The sequence below is a fragment of the Euprymna scolopes genome, chromosome 6 (assembly GCF_053919585.1).
Source record: "Euprymna scolopes isolate OS-2025 chromosome 6, ASM5391958v1, whole genome shotgun sequence".
In the NCBI taxonomy this organism is placed as follows: Eukaryota; Metazoa; Mollusca; class Cephalopoda; order Sepiida; family Sepiolidae; genus Euprymna; species Euprymna scolopes.
Genome location: NC_136487.1, coordinates 37,094,203 through 37,118,427, shown reverse-complemented (window position 1 = coordinate 37,118,427; position 24,225 = coordinate 37,094,203). Strand labels below are relative to the sequence as shown.

Here is a 24,225-nt window from a genome sequence, read left to right as displayed (position 1 = left end):
GTCATCAGATCTAAATCTGCCTTTAACACTCGCATTTTATATCGATCGTATTATTCTTATATCAGATTATAAATAGATTTGTAATAGAAAAAAATAGATATCAAATGAACATGATTAATCTAGCTGAGATAGGTATTTTAACTACTAGAAGTTAAAGACTGTTGGTTATTACGATTTTCATTTACTGAGAGAACATTAAATGTCTTTTTTCATCTTAGGTCGTCTTTACATGATGTCACATGGCACAAAGATTGATACAGAAGACTGTGTAGCTCTTTTGCCATCTGGTAAGCATGATTGCCTTCTTTTTTTTTTATTTTTTTTTGTGATTTTTTTTTTTTTTTAAGTATGTTCTCACATTTCTGTTGGTCTGTCATGCTTAAGCTTGAAATAATATTTTAGATGTGTACACAGATTTCTAAAGGACGCTCTGTTGTGTTTAAATTTAAAATTTTGTCTGTGTGTGTGTGTGTGTGTGTGTGTGTGTGTGTGTGTGTGTGTGTGTGTGTGTGTGTGTGTGTGTGTGTGTGTGTGTGTGTGTGTGTGTGTGTGTGTGCCTGTGTGCTTAAGTTCATTCTCTATGAACTCTGAAATGGCAGGACTGATTTTTTTTAAATTTCACACAAATGTAATTGTTGTGTCTGGGAGTATTCTTAGATAGGTTTTGTATCAGAATGCCTCCAATTTTTTTTTTTTTTTTTTTTTTTTAGGCATGTTCTCACATTTCTGTTGGTCTTTCATGCTTAAGCTTGAAATAATATTTTAGATATGTACACAGATTTCTAAAGGAAGCTCTGTTTGTCTGTCATGCTTAAATTTTAAATCTTGTTTTCATTGCTAATCTCCGTCTCTACACAGGATGATCTGAAAGTAACTCCCTATTCTTAGATAACTATAATTTATTCAAATACTGTAATATGTTTCTCAATTTTGCGTGGGTATTTTACTTAATGTGTGATAATTAAATGCTTTTGTTTTCTTTTCAGATCTCTTATATAAATTTGGTTTTTAATCTTGAAGGGAGAATACATAGTTATTAGTTTCATCCCGCAACAATTTCTTGTCAAATCAGTTGATGGTCGACATGAAAAGCTGGTAGCAAATGGTGGTGCCTATATTGAATTTTAAATAAAAGTTCATGCAATATAATTTCTTTTCATCTTTATTAATTGGAGAAATTATACTTAAAAAATATATTATAACTATTTTAGAATAGGGAGTTATGTTTGGATCACGCTGTATATAAAAATCACTTTGTCTCTGTGCGTGTTTGTGTGCCTAAGTTCATTTTCTATTAACTCTGAAACAGCTGGACTGATTTTTTAAAAATTTCACACAAATATGTGCCTGGAAGTATTCTTAGTTAGGTTTTGTATCAGAATGTCTCCAATAAGTATCAAAACTTCACTGATTTGCTTGACAATAAAAGTATTGAATTAAAGAAGGAACAGTCCAATTTTAACCAAAGTTAACACTCTTTTACAGCCTAACTTCACAATGCATTTGAGAAGCTTCATCACTGCACCAGCAGAAGGGACCTGGTATATAAAATCAATAGTAGTTTAGCATAATGGTAGGCATGTTCAGTAATGGGGTGGAAGACTAGAGTTCAATCGTTGGTCAAGTCCTACCAAAGATTTAAAAAATGGTACTTGATACACCATTGCTAAATACTCAGCATTCTAAAGGTAGGATCAAGGGTGGGAATGAAGTGGCAGACTCCCCTATACCTTGGTGTAGCAGTTAATGAAAAGCGGACTTCGGGTCACCCTTGACTATAGCCGGTCACTGAACTTTTCTTTTCTACGTAAAAATTTTTGACAAAAATAAATGCAGATTAAAAAACATATTTCCATATATTATTATTTTTTTTTTTTAGGTAAGTTAGTCATGAACTTAACGAAAGATACTTACGAACGCTTGGGTTTGGAAGGAAAAAAGTCTCAGTTTCATGATACACGACACCATCGATATGGTAAGAACATTTTTGACAACATTTTGAAATTAAAATTAAATTAAAACATTTTGTTTTGCCATTACATCTTTGCAACCATTTTTTTTTTTCTCAGTTCTTTTCATTCATTTTCACAGCATTTCAACAGTTGTACTCTCCAGCCTTCTTCAGATGTCTCTTGTCGGTTAGTAAATAAAAAAAATGTGTACAGGGTATGTGTTAGAACAAATAAAAAAGCATTAAAGTCATGTTGCAGCATTTTTTATATAATTGTTGTACGTTGGTGACTATTTGGAAGATTTCATTTATACTCAGGGATGGAGGCAATGGACCAATCAGAAAGCAATATAATATGTATTATTCAATCACCCTTGACATAATATTATTTATTATTTAATCAACCTTGACATAGCCAGAATTCCCAGTTATTTTTTTTTATATATATTGCCTTGGCGGAACTAAGCTCTGTTCTTCATAGACTTAACATTTAGATTATTATTATTATTATTAGTAGTAGTAGTAGTAGTAGTAGTAGTAGTAGTACTACTACTACTACTACTACTACTACATTCAAATATAGTAATGTTTGAATGTATGGTTAAGTGTCAGTTTTAGTCATTTAGAACTGCTTTAAAGCTTCACCGCTTGCTCATTTTTCAACCAAATTTCGAACAATTATTACAGTTTATAAATCACCTTCTCAGCTATATTGTGAAAAACAATTTTCAATTTTCGTTCAGTAAAACGAAATTTATGATGAATTTACTGATGTTCAAAATTGTAAAAAACATAAGGGGGTGAACAACGTTTTTTTATGGCTGGCTTCCATAGCAACCACATCGCTACAACAAACTACTGTTGCTACCAATTCATTGCTCTCGCGAAAAGAGAAGTAACAAGTGAAACAGAGAATTGGGTGATTTTATTAAAAGCAAACAAGTGCCATACATTGTTAATACATATGTGCATGTTTATGGGGGCAAAATAGAAGACTGAAATTAAACAAAGAATGAGTGAATTTACTGGAAGCCTGGAAAAATCATGAATTACAATAGAATAATGCGAGCATAAAAAGTAATATGGTTAAGCTTAAACCTGGAAAAATAAATAACTAGTTGTTAAAACTGGAAAAGAAAAGAAGATATTCTAGTAAAAAATATAATAAATTTATAACTTAAAATATTGCAGCATTAAGAATTTTTTTAATTCAATTTATAACATTATATAATCAATTCTTAATGCTGAAATATTTAAAGTTATAAATTTATGTTTTTTTTTACTAAAATATCTGGTCCTTTCTTTTCGAGTTTTAACAGCTAGTCCTTTACTTTTCCATGTTTAAGCTTAATCATATTACTTTTCATTTTCGCATTTTTCTATTGTAATATATATATATATATAACAGATTTTACATTTATAATTTCCTAACCCCGATCACTTTGTCCCAAACCAAAATGTCCTGTACTTAACTAGTCGTCGATGAAATATTTTATTAATTATGGAAACATACATAACAGTATTTTTATAGAATCACTCCAGTCTGGTTCTTCCTTTCAGTTTGGATTACATAGGAAAATAACAGTTGGAAATAGGAATGATTTTATTATAAAATTACCAAGATAAATGGTGTAAAAATAGAAAGAATCGCAATTGAAAAAGAATCAACATTTTTGGAAATGGTAACCATGAATCTACATTGAGCTTATCAAGCTGCAGAGTACCAGAGTTTGACTGACTTTCACAATGTGGACAGTCATTCCATCTTGCTGAATCATCATAGCTTTATCAATAACCCAATCTTTGCATGGATTGTGAATCAATTCAACAAATTCAAGGGAGGTAGAAAGTGAACTTTTGATAGCCTTGTGACTCTTGCTTGCCTTATTTTGTCCTTTAGTCCTCACATTTCTGACAAAGTAGGAAGAATTGCTGTTTTCTTTCTATCCATCTACGATTTATCATTGATTAGTTTTTTGACCTTGAAGCAATATATTTCTTCTATTTTTAGGTGCTTAGATCAAGTTGCTTCATGCCTTCTCTGGAACGATTTCCATTTTTTAAAAAAAAATTAACTTCTCATCAAACCAGATGATTTTATCTGTCATGACTTTTTTTCATTTCAGCAAATTTTTGTTTTTCAGCAAAATTTTGCCGAAAAACAAAAATTTTCTTCTGCATTTGAATTGTTGTGGAAGTTTCCTTCCTTTGCAGTGTGAAAGAGGAAATTCTTAAATCATTGTGAATAATTCTTCCATAATCATGTATTCCTTTACCACTTTCTTGGATGGAAATTATTGTATTTCCGCCTAACACTCTCGAACAAGCTTAATAATACAGTGCGATCTAGGTCCTTCATTTCCTGGTCTGTCCAAGAAATTTCCTTGTTTCACAGTGTTTGAAACCATTTATCTTAAAACATTAAAACTCTACAATATCTGAATTTGGTGTTTCTGCTCAATGAATCTCAATTATGGTTTCATGTTTTTGTGTCAATTTCATAGTTGTTCAAATAGAAAAATAATTTTCAAAAATATAATTGCTAAATTAGGAAATCTATAAATAATAAAAGTGATTAAATGTGAAAGTGCTTATCTAGTTTTACCTCAATATCAAAAAATTATAATTGAATAAAAACTTAATTATGTACTTGTTAAGTTAAAAAAGGTTGTACTCCAACATGCATCCAGTATTTTTTATAAAATAAAATCAGATTTTATCAGTAAACGATTTATAGCCAAAATCTTGTTTGAATTATATCTCTTGGCAGTTGAAGAAGAAAATGACAGAGGAGACATTTTGATATTAAAATGTGTTTTTTTTTTTTTCTTGTTTAAATAATATTTGATGAATTTGCATAATTTTTGTCTTACTATCTTTTGTAAAACTTAACAAGTAAGTAAATAATAAATTTTTTGTGCTATTTTGTTTATTTTATGAGCAGTTTTTTATATTGTGGTGAAATAGGATAAGCGCCAATCTGAGTAAATTCTTTAAAATTGATATTAAATATTGTAGTTTTAAATTTATGCTTTATTTATATATATATATATATATATATATATAAAGCATATATCTTCTCTATATAAATACAATGAACTCATTTGTCCCCTCTGAGTTTGACCTTAATAGGATTAAAACTTGAGACATTTCATGAAAATGTAATATGCACAAACTGCAGCACATAATCTGAGGTGTGCTATAGGCCTATTACCTCTACACTTGCTCGATAATCGTATATTCCTATATTTTTTCTGGTGAGAGTTCACTGCCAAAACCGGTAAGAATCAATGGAAGTTGTAAAATCTTTTCTCTTTATTTAATTCCTCTTTTTCCTGCTCCCCATTTACACCGCCGCTTCATCGTTCACGAGGAACTAATACGAACGAACACCGACTACGGGTTTTGTAGTTGCATACAAAAACTGAAATGCTTCCTATTGCGGGAAACGCACCACACCTAATTATACATTGCTTATTTACAATTTATTTCGATACATTATTACACTAGGAAAAACAAACGATTCTCACCTTTTTTCTTTTCTTTTTTTATTCATTAACATATAATATATCATTTCCTTTTCCTTTCGTTTCGTTTCATTCAATGTTTTCTTCTTCTGTTTATGTTTTCCCGATTACAGAGTTAAAGATCAATTTTACAGTTAGCGCATTACAAAATGTAAGATGTCAAACTTTCACTTAAAGCGATTACGCAGATATTAATCTCGATTAGTAACAAATCGTTTCACGTGTGCTTTAAAAAAGACACCGACTCCAATAGAGAAATACTACATTTAAAAATGTAAACAATGCATTTCTATATGCATCTCTAATAACTGCAGTTCCGGTTTACTGCGTTTCGTATTCTTTCGCTTCGTTTCTTTGACGTTTCAATTTTTCAGATTTCATTGCAATTGTAAACATCGTTACGATATAAATCAAAGCAAAATGTATTTCACTACTTACGCTTTTCTTAGCACAAAGAAGGTGTTTGCTTTTTTGTAATATTTACTTCATTAGGAGTTGACTTTACTAATTTTCTTTGAATTATATGAAGAAAACTATTATTTATGTCGAAATGGATTTTTACATTGGATTTATTGGCATTCAAAACTTAACTGAATTGGTAAGCTCACCGTGCAAAAAATTTCCCATAACTTTTTTTTCTCCCGTGTACAAACACTTTCTTCCATTGGGGAAATTAATTTTTGTCCTTATTCGTAAAATTCCTATTTCAGTCACCTACATTCATTAGTGTTAAAGGCGCTTAGGAATTTCTGCATAGAATGATATGCCCGTACATTATAACATTGCGGCAAAATCCTCGTTCACCTTGCTGACGCGGTTACGGGTTGTCTATTCCGAAAGCCTTCCTTAACATAGGAGGTTTGGGGTGTCTATTCTGAGACCCGTTTACTTGGAAATGTTTTGATTTTATTCTTGAGAACGGGACAGTTTTCCATGGAACATTTTTGGTTATTAAAAGCAGACACTCACATGACATATTCATCAGGGTTCAACAGGCGCCATATGAAAACGGAAACAAAACTAATACATTTATTCTATAATAATATATATAATTGGACATACATTTAGTGAAAACTTGGCGTGATAAAATTTGAATTTTAATACAACCATTTCGTAATGAAAGCAACATCGGATTTTTATAAAATAGTTTGTTTTTTTTCATTTACTTTTTTTTTCATGAAAATAAATATTTGGATACGTTTTTTTTTCGAATTAAAGCAACTTCGAAAAGTCAACAACAAATAAAATTAAATGATTGTTTCTTTCTTTTCATAACGGGGAAGTGGGTTTTTTATTTATTTAATTTTTGTTTTAACTGCAATCGTTCTCCACTTAATATCTTTTGTTATTTATTTCACGCTTCGGCCATAACTTTTTTTTTTTTTCACGTGTACGAACACTTTTTTTCCTTTGCGGAAATTCAGTTTGGTCTTTAATCTTTCCATTCCTATTTCAGTCACCTTAATTACTTAGTATGACAGGAGTTTAGTTTTCTTTTTTTCTTTTTTTTTTCAAACAAATAAATCAACTGGGTTCAAAAACAGTCTACAGAAAATGGACTCTGATTTATGAAAGTATGATAGGTTATGAAAAGGAAGGGTTGTAATTCCTGTGTCTCGATACATCTTCTATCATTATATGGAATTACTTAGTGTGACAGGAGTTTAGTTTTCTTTTTTTTTTTGTCGAACAAATAAATAATTGGAAACGTTATTTTAAAGTAAGGCAACTTTGAAAGGTCAACAACAAATTAATTTAAATGATTGTTTTTTTTTTTTTCTTTTTTTAACGGGGAACTGGATTGTTTATTTATTTATTTTATTTTATTTTTCAAAGGCAATCATTCTACAGTTTACATTTTTGGTTATTTATTTTATGCTTCGGCCATAGTCTAACCAGGATTTACACAGAAGGTGCGTTAAATAAAATGGCGTCTCCAATTTCGGCAATAAAGTGTAGGAGCACCGTTATTCTTTGGATTATATTCGTTGGGGGCGGGGGGCACAATTTGAACCAAAAAAAAAATAAAACAGAGCGAAATTTAAGTTTCCCTTCCATTTTTACAACAACAAAACAAATAAGGGGGATTAATTTACTAAGATTTTTATTAGAAGCTGATCACTTATTAAAATTATTTTATTGACTTTTTTGCATTTTGGTTACATTTGTTAGTTTGCAATCACTGATACCCCACTTCAAAAATTGAACACAAGACGAAATTAAAAATAATGATACTCATGCATAAGTTAAACCCCCCCCCCCCCTGAATTCATTCCACCGGATTAAACCGAGCGTTGTTTAAATGATGAAACACTAAATCAACATTTTTTTTTTTTTTTTTTTTTTTGCATAATTAATTAATTGATTAATTATGGGAGTGTATTAAAAGTAAATATACAATACAAAATGCAATTTTTCTGTAGGAATGTGTTCCATTTTAACAAACTGAGCCACAGCAACGTGTGACCGGGTACAGCTAGTATATTTATAATTTGTTTATTTTTGAAATATTGTTAATTTCAATGTATACCGTTTTCATTCAATGGGTTAAGACTTAAGATAAAAACTGAATCCCGCGTTAAATTCATTTTCCCAAATGAACATATCATGTTTTTCATGGATAAACCTTTTGTTAATAACATTGGATGGAAGTCGCATCTGACGAGTTGATGGGAGGAAACTTTCTATGAAAACATAAAATCATAGAATTTTCATCTCATTAATGAAAATGGCTGCAATGAAGAAATCCAAAGTGAAATAAACAAAAGTTATATAAGAAAAAATTTCAACAAAGTTGTGTACTAATATATATATATATATATATATATATATATATATATATAGCTGCTCAATGACGACTGTGAGAATTCATTTTAAAGTACTAACAAAAAATGGAACAAAAAACATCTACGCAACCTACATACAGCAATTTAACCGAAACACAAGAAAGATTATACAAAAAGTAGAAGAATTAAAAAATAAAGAATAAGTAAGCAGAGACAATAACGTTTGTTTGAATGAAAACATGCTGCCTAAATACAATACATTTTGTTTCAGTTGTTATATTAAACTTGCTTGATGCATCTTTTGCACCTGGAAAGAAGACTTATGAACGTGTTAAATGGGCTTTCACTGATAGGCTGAACCTCTTCTACAACATGCTTGTCTCATGGATTCCTCACAGTAAGTCTCTAAGATTATTTTTATGGACTTTTTTGAGTTATGAGTTCTCTCCCTTTTGTTTTGTTAAAAAAAAAAATGGTGACAATGTTTTTTTTTGTTTGTTTTTATTTCAAATATAATTACGCTGACACATTTGTTCATTACTTTGTGAAAGAAAAAAAAAAAAAGGATTTGGCATTGAATAATCGGTACTTGTGCAGAATTTGAACCAGACGTAACTAACTAACCACTCTGCTTTGCTCGGAGCATGACGTCAACTGCTGGCTTTCACCAAGCTTCTGCAATTATCAAGGCGTGACAATACTACTCAAGGAAAATACTGGAGAAAACATTTAAATATAATAAAATCACCAGAAAAAAATATAACAAAAATAAAAAAGAACAATCTTTTGTAACTATTTCTGTTTTATTCTTGTAACAAATGTTTTTAAGTGAAAAAAATAAACAAGTTGTATTTTTTTCAGCCATTTTTATTTTGTCAAACAAAATGGAACAAATTAATAAAAAAAACATTATTTTTGTGTTTTTCATTTTTTTTTTCCAAAAGTTTTAAAAAAGACATATTTTTATGTGTTTTTCATGTATTATTATTATTTTTTTTGCATTTTCTTTTTTTTTTTTGTAACTAAGTAAACTTTTTTTTGTTTTTGTTTTTTGTTTTTTTTCTTTCCATGTAGAGTGGGCTGGGCAATCACTTTTTTCTTTTTTAATTAAATTAAGATAGCCGAGATATTCCTTTGGGATTAGGTAGGCTTTTCTATGGTCGCATCAGGCGATGTGAAAGTGGGATGAGAAGAAGACAGTGGATGTAAAAGAAACTTCACCAACTGTGTGTTGGGATTTTTAGTTTGGCATGCTGAAAAGACGTGCCAGTCTTTATCGACAACCAATGCTGGCATTTCATCCTGGTACACCTCCAGCTACATCCACCCTTAATGAATCCTCTTTTGACAATGATTCACCTCTCACCACATAACGCACAATTTTTCTTTGCAGGGATTAATCATTTTGTTTGGCAATATGAAACGATGTCTTCCAGTGTCTGCAGCTGTTGATCCAAGGTGAAGATATTCATGTTGTATAAGGAACAGTCATTTGAGGGTGTGTTGTTTAATGATATTTTTTTTTCCAATATTTTCCCCAAAGATCGTCTGCTCCTTTGACGTGCATTGATTGGCTGATCAGCGTTTTACGTCGGATTACAGTCAAATCCAAGCACATGATGTCATGTTTCAAGCAAAGCCAAACAGATTGTTAGTTACATCTGGTTCAAATTCTGCACAAGTACTGAATAACCTACAAAGAGTTGAAACAAAATGTCTAGTACTGTTTTAACAATTCATTTTTATGGTACGTATCACAAGCAGTCAATCTAGTGTATGAAAATGGATAAACAGTGAAATTCCCTTCAGTTTTAACATATAATAACTTATTTTTGTGTGTTATTTGTGATAAAATTTAGATGTAAACAAAATTTGATCTTTTCTTTTTATAAATGTAGAAATTTTTTTCTTGTACCATTTAGTATTTCATTTTTATTTTTTTATTTCTATTTTTTAGTATTTTATTTTTATTTTATTCTTTTTTTTTTCATGTTAGGTTACTATTTTCAATGATTTATTTTTTAATGTTTTTATGTTTTTTAATTTGATGTTCATTAAAAGAAAAATGGCCAGTTGTCTTCCACAAAAAAATAATTCATTGGACTTTTGTTCATTAAATTTTTTCTGCATTATCAAATTATGCTTGTCTGTTTATTACATAGTCCACATCTGAGAGGTTTTTTTTTTTAGATTTACTATTAAAAGAAAAATCTACCTTGATCTCTATTGGATTATGAATCATATTACAAAAATTCAGTGTGTTAGCTGTTGAAATGAATTTTATTTGAACAAGCAAAGTTGCACTTCCATATCTGTCATTTTTGTACTTTTTTCAAGAAGTAATGAGATTTGGCTCAATGTTTAGACTGGTTTGATCTAATAAATTATTGCATTCATTATGTTTAATCTTCATTTATAATCAAGATGACATGATATATTTGTAAGGATTTTTCACTTGTTCAAAGTCTACAGTTTTAGTTTTACACCGTGAAAGTGATTTCTGGAGTAATAGCACAGGAGATGACAAATGTTCTAGTTTTCAACAAAATTTAAACAGTCATAATTCAGTGGCTAATTGTGCTATCTAAATATACTTTTTATCATCGTTTAAAAGATTTTTTTTTTTTTTTTTGAGAGGGCTGTGTTTGAGGGCTATTACAATACATTGTATATAACGATCTATGTAATAAAATAAATAACAATGCCAATTGCACAATTTCTTAAAAATTCTGAGAATATATCTCTTTTTAGGAGGAGGTTAGGAAGTGTAAACAGAATGTTTTGCAAAGATTTTAGTTTTTAGATGCAAATAGATACTCTGCTCCAGAAATGGAATCAGACTCTGTACAAAAATTTGAATATACCAAGCTTTTGTTCGCATCATTCTCATATACGGATGCAAAACCTGACCAGTATGAGTTTGGGACCTGCACAGACTGGAAGTTTTTGACTACCAATATCTATGCCGCATCCTTTGGATTTGATGGCACCATTTCATTTCAAACGCCACAATCCTCCAAATAGACCCTCCTTTTGAAACGTCTCCAATGGTTTGGTCACACTCTGTGCGGGCAACCAAATGACCTTATTCATGCCTCTATCAATCCAGCCTCATTCCATAGTTGGAAGAAAAAATGCAGTGGTCAGCAGAAAACCTGGTTCAGCATCGTGAAACCAGATGCCAATCTGATCCTGAGTTCGCCACTGGAACCAGGAATCGCTGGACCTGATATTGACCGCAGCTTTTAACCCAATGTGCCTGGGCGGCATCTATACAAGATGCAGAAAATTTAGTTGGAGGAAACAAATATTTATCTACAAGGCATATTGATGCAAAACAAAATATTTAACTGTATCTTGCCGGCATTATGCGAGAGTCTTATTTTCTTATTTATTTTTTTAACAAATGTTTTTTAATTTGGTAATTAAATTATTAATGCCATTAAATTGTTATAAAACTATAAGTTATTTTGTTACAATTATATTTTGATCTCAATTTGTAAAAAAATTAATTTCGCATACAGAATAGTTTTGTATCACTTTTATATCCCTGTATGATGCTGCTAAACCTTATGCCTAGAATCCATATTCTAATTTTAATCCAAATATATTCCATGATTTTGATTCTCGAAAAACTCTAAAATCTAAAGCTTAAGCGATCTTAAGAAGAAATCGTAACTGGTGTCTAAGCAAATTTAATGAACATCTGAAATATTTCATTTTTCAAATGGGAGGTTGTATCTCCCCACCTTAAAATTCCCATAAAATACTCTAAAGAAAGTGAAATTTGAAAAATATTTATTAATGTCTAAATACCTATTGTTAAAATTTCATAAAATTAAAAGGTATCTAAATTTTCATGGAGGACTCCAGCCTCCTCTTTGCTGGCTCCTTTGCATAAAAAAAATAAGCAAAATATAACCCACATTATACATCCTTACACCTAGCAGCTGTGTTCTAAACTTCATAATGATCAGTTAATCAGTTTAAGAATGAGCCCTGTGCATATAAATATATACACATACCTAACTTCATTTAAATAAAGATTACAAAGCTTCCAAAATTTTCCATCTTTTTAAGGATTTTCTTTTTCCAAAATTTCTATTCAACAGTTTAAATGGTCACAAAAGAATTTTTTTTTTTTCAATTATTAACATAAGATTCAGTCACTTGTTTATGGAGAAACTAAAGTGTATTATGATGGATTTAATTTTATAATTAATGTTTTTGTAGTAATTTGTTTTTTAGATTTTGTTTTATATGCGTTTTTACTGCATTTTTTATTTCAATAATTATTCAATCTATATATCTATAAAAGTGAAATTGTGTGTGTGTGTGTTTACATTTCCCTACCAAACTACTGTCAGTTTTCAGTTCATAGGGTATTGAGATTTGGGAAAATCTTTTTAATCAGTTTTTGGCCAGAAATTTGACTGTCAAGGAGTCAAAGTTCAACGATTTGACCTTTGAAATCTCTACCAAACTCCTCTGCCAATTTTGGGTCTAAACACTTGAAATTTTAGATGTAGGTTACCTGGACACGGGTCAAACTTTTTGATATATATGTGCACATAAAGTTATGAACAGTACCTAGGGCCCGAGCAAAGCCGGGCTGAACCGCTAGTAGTAAATAAAAAGTCATCATAATACGAGAAATACAGACTCCCGTGAATTTTTCTTATAATATTAATATTGTTTTATTTTTGTTTAGGTTGTGACGTCTCTTCTTCCTCAGTTTCTACTTTTTTCGAAACACATGGCCTTTTCAGCGTCTTGGTTGGTTTAAAGGACAAGACCAACACATTTACAGATATTAAAGTTCCTATTGTAAATAGCCAAGAACCAAATGGAACAGTTGAATCATGTGATTTTGAGGATCTATTTGATTGGCTCGGTTCAGTGTCATGTGACTGTATAAAGTAAGTACCAACATAATGACCTTCACTTGCTGAATCTCGCTCAATATTAATCTAATATATAAAGTAAGCCTTTACTGTGTTTCTTTGTCATTGATAGCTTTCTTATAAAATCAATACTTTTTTTTGCATTTTCATTCTAAACAAGGCCCAGTATCACTTTGATGTAGAGAGTTACTATCTGGGACATAATTTGTAGAGATACTATGCAGGGAGTTGAGCAGCAAGATGTTTGTTTACATACTTGAACTTCTGCATGTTAGTACAGTCAGGAAGCAGGAATCTGGAAAGAAATTCCAAAGTCTAACAGTTCTATGGAAGAAACTATTAGAGTAGAAGGCTTTCTGGTATCTGGGGATCTCTATTGTGTAGGGGTGGGATTTTGCTGCTTGTCAGGGGTATTTACATGGAGGGGATACAAGGGCTTGTAGTTTGTTGGAGCACCTACCATTAAAATACTTTTAAGACAGGCAGAGGGATTCAACATTTCGTTGATGGGACAGAAATTGAAGCCTAGCTGATAATGTGGGAGTCTGTTAGGTTGGCAACTCTCTCTTGAATCTTATCTAAGAGTGAGAGACTAGTGTTGTATAACAGGGGGTTTCATATTGGGGCCATATAATACACAATTGATGATGATGAGAGGAAAGGGTGCGATGCACAGTTCTTATAACACAGAAGAGGGGAGGTGAGATACATTTCTTGTAAGAGTTACATAACGTTCATAATAACGATAATTACACATTACCTTCAATTTGTGGAATGATGACACAACAGCAGTTTTACAAAACATGATAGTGACTTCTTTATTATCAGATCGACCGGTCGGATGATGAAGTCAGGAAGTCAAAACGTTCTCCCTTTGCTTCTAAAGGGACCCTCCTCTGATCATGTCAGCTCTGTCCAACCAACTCTGCTGACTGTTCGATCCTCTCTCCCTCTCTCGACTGAAACTAGCTCCTATATTGAGAATTCATTTTTGCTATGATGTCAGATGTGTGGTTTCAAAACGTGACCCACTCACGTAGGTAGGACATGTTCTTCAAAACACAGTTTTGCAACAAAGAATTCTCACCAATCTATTTTTCAATGTATTTAATTTCTATTGTTTGTTCTTCTCTAGCTGATAACGATGAGTGAGACAAAGTTCATATTAAGGATTACACATTATCTTTTGCTGTTGAATGATGACACGACACAGTTCTACAAAAACATGATGATAACTTCTTTATTATCATATCGACCAGTCGAATGATGATGACGTCAAGGAATTCAAAGTCGTTTCTACATGTTAAATATTCTACCCCTTCGCCTCTGAGGGGATCCTCCTCTGATCATGTCAGCTCTATCCTTCCGACTACTGACTCCGACCCGGACTCGACTGCCTCTGATCTTCGACTCTAACTCATCTGCTAATCCTCTTCTATTATTGAGAATCCCTCTCTTCTATGACGTCATATGTGTGTCTCTAAACGTGATCGACTCACGTGGCTCAAACATATATTTCCAAAACACACTTCTGCAACAAAGAATTCTCACTAATCTATTTTTCAATGTATTTAATTTCTGTTGTTTGTTCTTCTCTAGCTGACCTTATTTTAATTCAGTTTTTATAAAAAAGAATTGAACAATTAATTTCTTTTTACAAACAAACATATCTAAACTATTTTATATGAAATTGAACAATGCGAAATTTTAACATTCCAATCTGAATCTATTCTGAACCTTGTTTACCAGGCTCGAATCTCGGCCTATCCCAATCTCATTTTCACTTATCTTATGTTCTTCTTACTTAAAAGTAAAGGGTACCCTTTTTTTTGTAACACTTGTACAGTATAGTACCCATATGAAAAACAAAGAAAATTTACCTGTGGCGTACATAATTTATCAAAATCATATTCGTATTGTATGAAATCTATATAAGAAATAAGGTGCTTCTTCACTTATCTAATGTTCTTCTTACTTACAAGAAAAGGGGACCCTTTTTCTTGTAACACTAGTAACAGATGCACCAGGCCAAAGTAGCAATAATACTCCATACATGGGTGAATGGTGGCCTTGTAGAGGTACAGGATACTCTCAGGCATAAGTAATTTTTTAGCACAGTAGAGAGAGCTCACCTTCTTTGCATCAGCCTTGGCAATAACCTCGATGTATCTGTTCCAACTCATGTTTCCTGTGAATGTTCCGCCAAGGAGTTTGAACAAAGTTTGATTCAGCTTCATCAGTTTTCCTTGTTGATGGTTGGAGCATGTATAAGAAAATGTAATTTGATTTTTGATTTCTGAAAATAACTTTGTCTGGGTTAGAATTATTTTCAAACTAGTAGGGCTACCTGGCATTGCCTGGAGTCATAAAAAAGCAGAAATAAAATAGACAAGGTTTAAAAGTGTATGTAACATGTTTATATCAAAACTTCTACCTCTCTACTTCTCTCTTTCCCCCTTCCTTATTTTTCTACATTCCTCAACCATCTTTCACTTCTGCTCAGCCGATTCCTCTCATGTTTTCATGCAAGCCATTCATCTCTCCTTTATATAATAAACTAGGGGTGGGGCATTGCCTGGTCGTAAAACACCACTCAGTAATATCTAATGATGGATTGTAATGTGTCAGCAATAGATCAGAACTAAAAAGTTTTTTGATCTTCAATGATTCTTTGTATGTGCTTGACCAGTTCCATTTGGTATCTTTTTGTAAAAGATTATTCAGAGCCCCCCCCCCCCCAACTTGTGCAGTTTGGGTAAGAAAGAACCATAATGACTTAAAAAGCCCAGAAACGATCATAGTTTTGCAACATCCTTTGGAGCTGCCATGTGCTTTATTGCCTGAATATTTCCCAGATCTGGTTTTTGACAATTTTTGTCAAATATGAATCCAAGGTATTTCACAGAAGTTTGGAAGAATTTGCATTTGTGTGGTCTTAAGTGAAATCCATATTGTTGAATTTGATCCAGTACGGCAGTCAGACGATGCAGAAGTTCTTTTTGGGATGTGCCTGTAATGATAATATCATTAATGTAGACAGAAACTCCTTGCAATCCTGTGAGTATTATATCCATAGTTTGCTGGAATATTGTTGGAGCTAACTTGACCCTAATGTTACATTCTATCTTTTTATTATCAATGCTCTCATCCTCATCTGGCATCAATTGAAATGAATAGCTCTCATCTTTAGGATGCTCCGTGTTTTGACAAGCTTTTGGGTCTAACCTTTACTCTTGATCTGAGATGGAACACGTACATCAAATCCGTTACCAAGGCTACTGGAAAAATGGTGTGATCGTTCTCCAGTAGATATCTCACTGCTGATGCAATTCTCTACATGTATAAGAGCCAAGTACACCCAAGGATGGCGTACTGGTCCCACATCTGAGCAGGAGCTGCTAGAAGCAGCTTATCCTGCCTTGACAGAGTTCAAAATAGACTTCGTAGCCTAGTGCAGGATGCTCTTTTCTCTTCCTTGCAACCTCTTTCCCACAGAAGAAACGTTGTGAGCCTGTCTCTGCTTTACTGTTATTTTCATGGCAAGTGCTCATCTGAGCTCCAATCTATGGTCCCCCCCCTATCTTGACTTTCACAAAAAAACACTCGTCTAGCTGAAACCACTATCAATAATTTCCCCCACTCTTTATCTATGCCTAAACCTAAACGTAGATTCCATGAACAAAGCTTCTGTCTTAGAACTACATGCCTGTGGAACTCTGTTCCGCTTTCCAACTGACTACAATATGGTTGTCTTCAAGCCCAATGTGAACAAGTTCTTGATGAGCCATCCCCTTAAGTAATCAAATTCACCCAATTCCCACTACTAACGATTATGACATTTTCCCATTGACTACTGTACACTCATTAATCCTTATCTTCGAGTGGCCTCCAGCCCTTGATAAGTGGTGACTTTTTTGTAAAAAAAAAAATAAATAAATAAATAAATAAAAAATGTTACATTCCCTAAATGCACTATTTTCTTATGCATAACAACGTAATCGTTCTTTTCAACTTAAATAAGCTAGACATGTTAGATTTATTTTAAATAAATCATATTGAATCTGCAATCATTATAAACTCATATGCAATTAAACAACATAATGGATTCTACAATTTATTTCCTTCGATCAGCAAACAGAAATTGAATTTAGATCCAGGTGAGCCATTTTACACCACACTCGCAAAGATATGTCGATACAAATGGAAGCAATGCACGGATAGCTATTTCTGACACTTTTGGGTAGGATTTGCACATCAGGGGCCAAAATTCTGTTATTGATTTTTCATCAAACATATCTCTTGCTTCCGAATCAGTTTTTAGCTCAAGAATTCATCTTGAACTCTTTCAACTGGCAATTTGAATGGATTTCTTACTAAATCGAACTCATCATCACCAAGTTCAGAAAAGTATCTGCTGAATTCATTTTTCAGTGCTGTTAAATGCTGCAAAATTTCATTTTTTGCCAATTGTGGAAGCATCTTCACCACAAATATCAAGAATGGATGTCAGTTTCTCAAACATACCTACATTTTTTTGTATTGACTTTTCTCTACGAATTTTATAATATTTATATTCCTTCCTTGCATTTGAAGATTCAGTTTATTCAGCTGCTCGAATATATCAACCAAATAAGCAAGACGCATGATCCATTCTTCATTGTTTAGCCAGGCAAGAAATTCAGTCTTACCTTGAACCTCGAAAAACAATTTGAGCTCGTCCCTAAGCTGAAATAATCGTTCAGTTACATTTCCTCTTGACAGCCAACGGACGTTTGTGTGAAAAAGAAATGAATGATGAGTAGCATCCATATCATAACATAACTGCTTGAAAAGTCAGGAGTTTAGAACTCCTCCTTTGACAAAATTCACAATTTGAATTATTTGATCCAAAACCTTCTCAAACGGACCTGGAAGTGTTTTTGAGGCTTTGAGTGCCTGACGATGGATCATACAATGAATGTCTTTCGCTTTTGGAGCTCGCCTTTTCACACATACTTGGAATCCTGACTTTGTCCCTAACATAGCCGGTGCTCCATCTGTACAGCACCCACACATATTATCCCACAAAAGATTCTCTGAGTCAAAAAAAAGTGAAACCTTTTCTAAAATATCTGAGGCCTTGGTCGTTAGTTCAAGAGGAGAACAAAAAAGAACCTCCTATTTAAATAAACCTGCATGAACATACCTTGCAAATCAACTGGGAACATGATGCCACATCGGTTGATTCATCAAGTTGAATTGAAAATAATCCAAATGCTGAAGACTTGATCTCTTGCACAACTTGATCTTTGATATCAGTAGCCATATCGCTTATCCTCATTTGAACAGTACTGTTTGGGAGTGGAACCGCTGCAATTTTTTTCTTCATTTCATCTCCCAACACAATTTCCACCATTTTGAGAGAGCAAATTTTCCCCAATTGTATGTTTTTTTTTCTGCTTTGCTATTTCAAGAGCTACAAAATAAGAAGCTTCAGTAACTTTGTGTTTATTTTCTTTAAAATCTGTTGATACCAGCCTCATCTTTTTTACAGCATCCCCATGACGTTCAAAAAAGTTTTTGTTCTCGTCTTTATGTTGAGGATGAACATTTTGTAAATGTTGCTTCATCTTTGCTGATTTCATAGAATCGTTTGTCAAAGTTTCATTACAAATAGCACCTTGAGGCCGTTCTTCTCCATTGATGACAATAAATGTGAATCCATACTCAATATATGAATGATCATACTTTCTTTTTTTGATAATCATGATGGGCTCCAAATTCTGTAATTAAGATATGGAAAATTCGAAATTATAAAATATAAAATTTATAAATGGAACTTTTTACAGACAATTTTATAGATTTAATTTTTCTATAATCAGCATCATGGCTGACATGAAGAAGTATACAATGACAAGGATGCATAAACAAGAATGTGTAATATGCTTAATTGCAGGAGAATATGCTCCGTTATAGTACATAAAAACTAGGCTAGCTAGCGAAGCACAATCACAAAAACTGGCATAATCAGAATAGCTAACAAAGAGAGAAAAAAACTGGAATTATGATGGGAATAAAAACAGATAATAGAGACAGATGCAGACAGTAGAAAAAACAAAATTATTGTAGGTTACCTACATACTTCGAGATAAAATTCAGCAAAAGATAAGAGGTTAATGTAGTTTGCTTGAAGCATTGTTTAGTATGTACATAAATGTGATTCGTAGAAGGCAATACAATGTAGTAGTAAAACAGAGAGACACTAACTGAAGCAAATGAAGAAAAGATTTATTAATACAATCTGAATACAGTATATACATATATTTAAATATTTCATACATACATTATATTCAAAGTTGTATTGAGATTATTTGCGTCAGACAGTATGTTGGAAAATCTGTGAATTCATAATATTTCGAGAATAAGTATCTCTTCGTCAGAAACGTGCATAGTAAACAGGCCACCTATACCGCAGAAATGGCGACTTGAAATATATTATTTAATATTTGCTATTATTATTACAATAATATTTTAATTAATTTTGTGGGACTATCAAAATTCAGCATTATTTAATTTAATTACTTACTGTAATATTCGTATAATTATGATTAAAATAGTTTATTATTTTATTCATTTAATTTTTTTAATTTTTTTTTTTTTTCTGCAGTCTCATTAGGCTGACCGAAATTTGAATTTGTTAAATTAAATTAAGATTTGACTATCAAGGGGGATAACTTGTTGACCTAGCAAAAGGAGATTACCGTATTGGCTGAATAATTTTTTTCTTTCTTTTTTTTGTAGTTAATTAGTTAAATTTAAAGATTGTCAGTTAGTTTATTTATTATTTCTGATATTTTGATATCACCTTAATTAGTATGATCTAACTTTATTATTTAGTGCATATTGAGAATGGTTGAAATAATTTGATTTTTAAACTTAGTATAATCTTATTTGTAGTGATAATTATTAATTAATGTCTATTGGAGTTGGTTGAAACCATTAATCATTATTTATTAAATATATGTTTATGATATTCGGTTTTGAATTATTATTATTATTTCAGTGTGGCAGTGGCTACTATGGATTTACAATATTCAGCCCAGAGCATTTCCAGTAGATCTTTTCTCCAAAGTCATAATTCACTCCCTTAAATCCTGAAATTCACTCCTGGGGATGAATTTCACCCCTAATGAGAACCCCTGCTATAGATCATTCCTAAAACATCTCATATTGTTCTTTAAAAATTCTTTATGCTTGTTACATTCTTTCTTGATATGTACCAGTGTGTGTTTCCCTTATTAAATAAATACTGATGTTTATTGGAGGTGATCGATCAGATTACTGATTCTCTTAAAAATATTTAATAATAATAATAATAATGCTCACTTATTTCAATTTTTAAAAAATAAATCTTCTTTGTCTTTCCAGCTCTGATGATTTGAATGGATTTCTTCCCTTGTATGAAGCATCCGACAAAATCCTAACCAATTGTTTATCATATGAAACACGAGGTTTTATTCTACCACAAACTGTACAAAAACTTTTACACGATCTGAAAGACATTGTTGTCGATCAAAATCTCCCGTTCGTCGCACTCACTGTCCATGGTTTTAATGATACTCCGACTACTTGGGATACTCGAGAACATGGTTTCCAAAATAATGGAGATAATTTATATACATATGTCATATTCCCTGACGGCACCTCCTGGTGCTATACTGCAATTGGAGCTTTCGATACTTTTATATGAATTGTATTTTATCAAACAAAATATTTTGTATTTTTTTTAATATAATTATTCAACTTAAATATTTGTTTGTTTTATTTTGCATACTTTTATCTAATATATAAAGTTATGTTGTCGGATTTTCAAAGTCAGACCCAAATAGCATTTAAACTGACAAACCAAACTTTGCTTCTGACTAGTCAGTTTTCATTTGTTATTATTGTACCATGTTATTAGCAATATAATAACATACTTCAGCACAATTATCCTCTGTTGACAGGGCCTTGAAATCGCTGACTGCAACCCCATGCAGAGAAGTTTTTAAAAAAACAACAAAAAAAAAACGGAGCTATCTTTAGTCCATGGGTATGAACCCGTGACACCTAAGGATGGAATCTTGATGGCTGAGCAATCTGGTCTGATGACTTGCAATACTCCACTTCAACCCTTACTTCAACTGGATCGTATCACTCAGCTGATCATGTCATTCTCTAGTATCTATAATTTTATTTCCAACTTTATTATTCAATATCATTCTTCTAAAAATCAAAATCTTTTACTTTTTATTTAAGTCCTACATATGAGAAGGTAAGCTGTAATCGTGTACTCGGTGGTCACATTAATGGGTTGCATATTTTATGGTGCATACAAATAGCAGATGTTCGACCAAGAAAGAAGAGGGGGGAGGGCACAGCAGAAATTGAAAATGTCTCTCGTGTTGTATTTTGACCACTCAGAATTTGATTTCTCTATGAAAAAACTATTTCTTAAAACAGGAGAGCAATATACTTGAGAAAAGCAATGTTCATAGATTGTCTTCTTTTTAAGTGGATACTGTCTAGCTATTATCTCAAATGGATATCAGGGTGATTGAATAAGGACTGGAAGATTTCTGGTTAAATGTAGATATAATTCAGCCCATGACTAGTTAGAACTAGCCCTTTCAGTGTGAGACACTCGGTTTGCTGACAGTTGGATCTGTGTGACTCTCATAATGAGATGGATTTGTACGCTTTCAACTATGGGACTTGTGTTTTGATTTGGCTGTGTTGGGAATTCTTATTGGCAAATCTATTCTTCAACCTAAAATAGGAAGTATTATTGGAATCTTCCAGAAATCACCATCCGATACTTGTTTTTTAAGTTGAGTTGTGGTTTTACTTGGAGAGAGAATTCTGCTGCAGCACGCGGTTGACACAGTAACCGGTATCGGAAATGAGCAACAATTTTGGACCTAAACAACAAGGTAATGGTTACAGCTTGTGCCGTGAACACTCATAATGCATGTTCATAAATCTTGAAATCATAAAGAAAATTACCAAAAATGTTTTCTATGAGTAATTTTATTTATCTATTATATGAATAAAATATACAGCACAATCACATTGACACACCAGTTCTTGCCAGATCACCGAAGTTAAGCAACGATGAGCCTGACCAGTACCAGATTGGTGACCATTTCGGAAGGCTAGGTGCTTTATGTACAGTGTTGAGTCATAGAAATTTCTAGGTTGATATCTGGGGGCACATTTAACTCACTGGGGGAGATGCATGTCCGAATCAAGATGGAAACTATCATCTTTACTTATCTTCCCAAGATTACCATGGCTCTCCAAATTGTAGAGCCATGGTCACTGACACTTTTTAAAAAAATGTCAGGGCCGCTGATGATGATGATTATATTTTATGGAAACTTTGTGGGTTTTTTCCCGATGAACTTGAAAACAGCTGGGCTGATTTTTATGAAATTTCACAGGTTACTTTATGTGCCTGGCAGTGTTCTATCAGAATGTCTTCGATAAGTATCTATAATCGTTATAATCTGATGAAAGAAGGAGCAGGTGATTTTGACCAAATTTAACATTTTACACAGCCTAACATCACAAGTGCATTTGAGAAGTTTTATTACCACACAAGCCAAAAGACCCAGCATATAAAATCAACAGTAGGTTCTTTGATATGACAGGGACACATTTAAAATGAATGTTTCTGTTTAGAACACAATTGAACCATGATACTTGACTTTTGCATTGTAAACTTTAATTCAAGCCATATCAAAACTAATTGCTTTCTGGACGTCCCCTGCACGAAGCCATTTCTGGCTTCGTTTTCATTAGTTTCGTTTTTATATGAAAACCACGAACAAACAGGCGTGAAGGCAGAATAGTGGGAATTTTTAGTGTGTAAAAGACGCTCAAATAAAAGATACACACGCCCCCCCCTTTTGTAAATCGGACAAATTATAATTTAGGGAGTATATAAAAAGTTCTAAGAATGAGTGACCACTTAGAGTGCTCCCCTCCCCCAAAAAACCTTTGGTGGACATACGAAAAAATGCACACACACAAACACATTTTCGCTTTTCTGTAATAGACTAGCAGGGGTACCCAGCGTTGCCCGGGTGTAAAAGAAAAAAAGTATTGGGAGGGATGTAGGCTCGAACCTGAAGCCTTGAGGCGGATAGCCTGATAACTTACCACGATACTACGCGGGCAGAAAAGTTAGGAAGGATGAAAATAAACGTTTAAAAAAGCAGGTGCTTAAATGAACATGAATGAGTGATTTTCTAGGTCAAACATCACACTATAGTAGTAGAGAAAATGAAATCACAGCCCAAATTTTGTAACATAATAAAAGATTCTGACGACCTCGTTTCATAAATCGGACATATTATAATCTAGACAGCATATAAAAAGTTGTAAGATTTAGTGACCCTTCTGAGCGACCTCCCCACCCAAAAAAATGCCTACGAAAAAAATGCACAACTGCACACACATTTTCGCTTTTATATTATAGATTTCCAAATGTTATTATTTTTCAGAAAAAGTTTTTAGGAGTTTTCTTATTAGCACATCCTAATAAAATAATTGTTGAACACAAAAGCATGGAACATATATTGAAACCCTTTTTAAAACAAAACAACGGAAGGTTTTATTTGGACAGCAGAAAGTTGAAAGAATAGAAGGTTCTTTTGGTCTGTCGGTCAGGAAGTCATTCCAGGTTAGCAGCAGTTATTTTTGGTGAAAATCGTCGATGCTAGAATGTCGAGTGTGCAGGGACAAGAAAGAAATAGAGATGTCTGGCTTCATTGCTGGTCGGGTACTCTCTGCTGACTGATTGTGTTTTCCAAAAGGATCTAAAGAAATTTCTTAGGGCAGGGTTTCCCAAACTTCAGGACACCATGGAGCCCCTGAACAGGACAAGGGTTTTTCATGGAGCACTAACAAGATAATTTCTAAAATAAACATGAAAAACATTAACTTCAAATTTTAACACTAACTAATGATAATGTTTAAAACCATTTTTTGCTTTTGATTAATCAAAAATTGTTGCATTTTTTGTTAATTTATTT

The 24,225-nt window shown here is 32.5% G+C and overlaps 1 protein-coding gene across 2 annotated transcripts in view; it reads left to right on the top strand.

Moving 5' to 3' along the window:
* LOC145277610 (ribonuclease P protein subunit p40-like) overlaps positions 1–20,956 on the top strand; it is a 60,275-nt gene extending 39,319 nt beyond the window's left edge. For both annotated transcript variants that reach the window (XM_080129137.1, XM_080129136.1), the window contains exons 5-9: positions 219–287; positions 1,880–1,975; positions 8,536–8,661; positions 12,976–13,183; positions 20,576–20,956. In XM_080129137.1, coding sequence (XP_079985263.1) covers positions 219–287; positions 1,880–1,975; positions 8,536–8,661; positions 12,976–13,183; positions 20,576–20,897 — 821 coding nt within the window. In that variant the 3' untranslated portion in view covers positions 20,898–20,956. The remainder of the gene's footprint in view (positions 1–218; positions 288–1,879; positions 1,976–8,535; positions 8,662–12,975; positions 13,184–20,575) is intronic.
* Positions 20,957–24,225: the final 3,269 nt, after the last annotated feature.